This window comes from Numida meleagris, chromosome 1 (genome assembly GCF_002078875.1).
Source record: "Numida meleagris isolate 19003 breed g44 Domestic line chromosome 1, NumMel1.0, whole genome shotgun sequence".
Lineage (NCBI taxonomy): Eukaryota > Metazoa > Chordata > Aves > Galliformes > Numididae > Numida > Numida meleagris.
The window spans coordinates 194,391,221-194,393,726 of NC_034409.1; the positions used below are offsets into that span (position 1 = coordinate 194,391,221).

Consider the following 2,506-nt stretch of genomic DNA (forward strand, 5'->3'; position numbering starts at 1 on the left):
CCCCCCCTGCAGCGGGGAACGGTCGAAGCCGTTTGCAAATGACTCTGCAATTAATCACCCGTCTGCTCGAGGTGGCACACGGCGCACGCCTCCGCAGCTCCAAAAATAGAGGGGAGCGGCGACAGCAGGAGGGAGCGCTGCACCCAGCACGCCTTGCACACTCACACACCCCCTCCCTGCACGCACACACACACACACACACACGTGCCAACGCCGAGCCCCCCCCCGTGCCACTGCAGAGCGTGCCCCCAGCGCGCGTTGCAAACACGCCGCAGCCCCCAGGTGCACGTGCAAATGCAAAAGTCACGTGCAGACGGGAGGGAGGGAGGGAGCGCGGGCTGCAAACGGTGCAGAGCCCACGTGCAAACGCCAGCCCCGTGCGCACACCCTTGAGCACGCGTTGCTCAGCGCGGCGTGCACGTGCAGACCCCAGGTGTGCATGCCAAGAGCAAAGCCGTGCACACGTGCACACCTTGAGCACACACGGCAAACACACTGCGGACCCCAAGTGCGCGTGCAAGCACCAAAGCCAGGTGCAAACTCCGAGTGCACATCCTAAGCACAAACTGCAAGCATGCTGCAGACCCTAAGTGCACCTGCAAGCACCAAGGCCAGGTGCAAACTCCGAGTGCACACGTTGCAAACACACTGCAAACCGCGACTGCACGTGCAAACACCAAGCGCACGTGCAAATTCTGAATGCACATCCTAAGCACAAACTGCAAGCATGCCGCAGACCCTAAGTGCACCTGCAAGCACCAAACCCCTGTGCAAACTCCAAGTGCATGTGCACACCCCGAGCACGTGTTGCAAACATGCTGCAGATCCCAAGGGCACCTGCAAGCACCAAAGCCAGGTGCAAACTCCGAGTGCGTGTGCAAAAACCAAAGCCACGTGCAAACTGACCACACAGACAGAAAGTGAGCACGCGTTGCAAACGTGCTGCAGACCCCAAGGGCACCTGCGAACACCAAACCCACGTGCAAACTCCGAGTGCACACTCTGAGCATGCCCTGCAAGCACTCTGCAGATTCTAAATGCACTTGCAAAATACCAAATCCATCTGCAACATCTGAGTGCACACCCCGAGCACACGTTGCAAGCACGCTGCAGCCCCCACGTGCCTCTGCAAACACCAAACCCGCGTGCAAACTTTGCATGCACGCTCTGAGCACAGGTTGCAAACACTCTGCAGACTCAAGGGCCCATGCAAACGCCCAACCCACGTGCAAACTCCAAGTGCACACATTGCAAACACACCGCAGGCCGCAATTGCACGTGCAACTGCCAAGCCCATGTGCAAACTCTGAACGCACACCCTAAGCAAGAATTGCAAGCACGCTGCAGACCCCCGAGTGCGCCTGCAAAAAGCAAACCCAGGTGCAAGCTCCGAGTGCACACTCTGAGCACGCGTTGCAAACACTCTGCAGACCCCAAGTGCACATGCAAATGCCAAACCTCCACGTGAACTCCAAGTGTATGAGCACACCCTGAGCTCACATTGCAAACGCGGTGCGCACCCCAAGCGCCCATGCAAACACCAAACCCACGTGCAAACTCCGAGTGCACACATTGCAAACACACTGCAAACCCCAACGGCAAGTGCAAACACCAAACCCACGTGCAAACTCTGAATGCACACTCTGAGCACCCATTGCAAGCATGCTGCAGACCCCAAGTGCACCTGCAAACACCAAACCCAGGTGCAAACTCCGAGTGCACACATTGCAAGCCTACGTGCAAACTCCAAGTGCACACTCGGAGCACCCACTGCAAGCACGCTGCAGATCCCAAGTGCACCTGCAAACACCAAACCCGTGTGCAAACTCCAAGTGCACAATCTGAGCACACGTTGCAAACACTCTGCAGAGTCCAAGTGCACCTGCAAATACCAAACACATGTGCAAACTCCAAGTGCATGAGCACAACCCTCAGCTCTCATGGCAAATGCTGCAGACCCCAAGTGCACCTGCAAACACCAAACCCAGGTGCAAACTTTGAGTGCATGTGCACACCCTGAGCACAGGTTGCAAACACTCTGCAGACCCCAAGTGCACCTGCAAACACCAAACCCACGTGCAAACTCCAAGTGCACACCCTGAGCACACGTTGCAAACACTCTGCAGACCCCAAATGCACCTGCAAACGCCAAACCCACGTGCAAAATCCAAGTGCACGTGTACAACCCAAGCACAGGTTGCAAACATACTGCAGACCCCCAAGTGCACCTGCAAATGCCAAACCCACGTGCAAACTCCGAGTGCACACTCTGAGCACCCCTTGCAAGCACGATGCAGACCCCAAGTGCACCTGCAAACCCCAAACCCACGTGCAAACTCCAAGTGCACACACTGCAAACACACTGCAGACCCCCAAGCGCACCTGCAAACGCCAAACCCATGTGCAAACTCCCAAGTGCATGAGCACAACCCTCAGCTCTCATGGCAAATGCTGCAGACCCCAAGTGCACGTGCAAACCCCAAACCCAGGCGCACCACCCCCCTCA

At 57.1% G+C, this 2,506-nt stretch overlaps 1 protein-coding gene across 1 annotated transcript in view; it reads left to right on the top strand.

Moving 5' to 3' along the window:
* Positions 1-42, top strand: part of LOC110405174 (vegetative cell wall protein gp1-like) — a 5,390-nt gene extending 5,348 nt beyond the window's left edge. The window contains exon 3 of the mRNA XM_021410279.1: positions 13-42. Coding sequence (XP_021265954.1) covers positions 13-42 — 30 coding nt within the window. The remainder of the gene's footprint in view (positions 1-12) is intronic.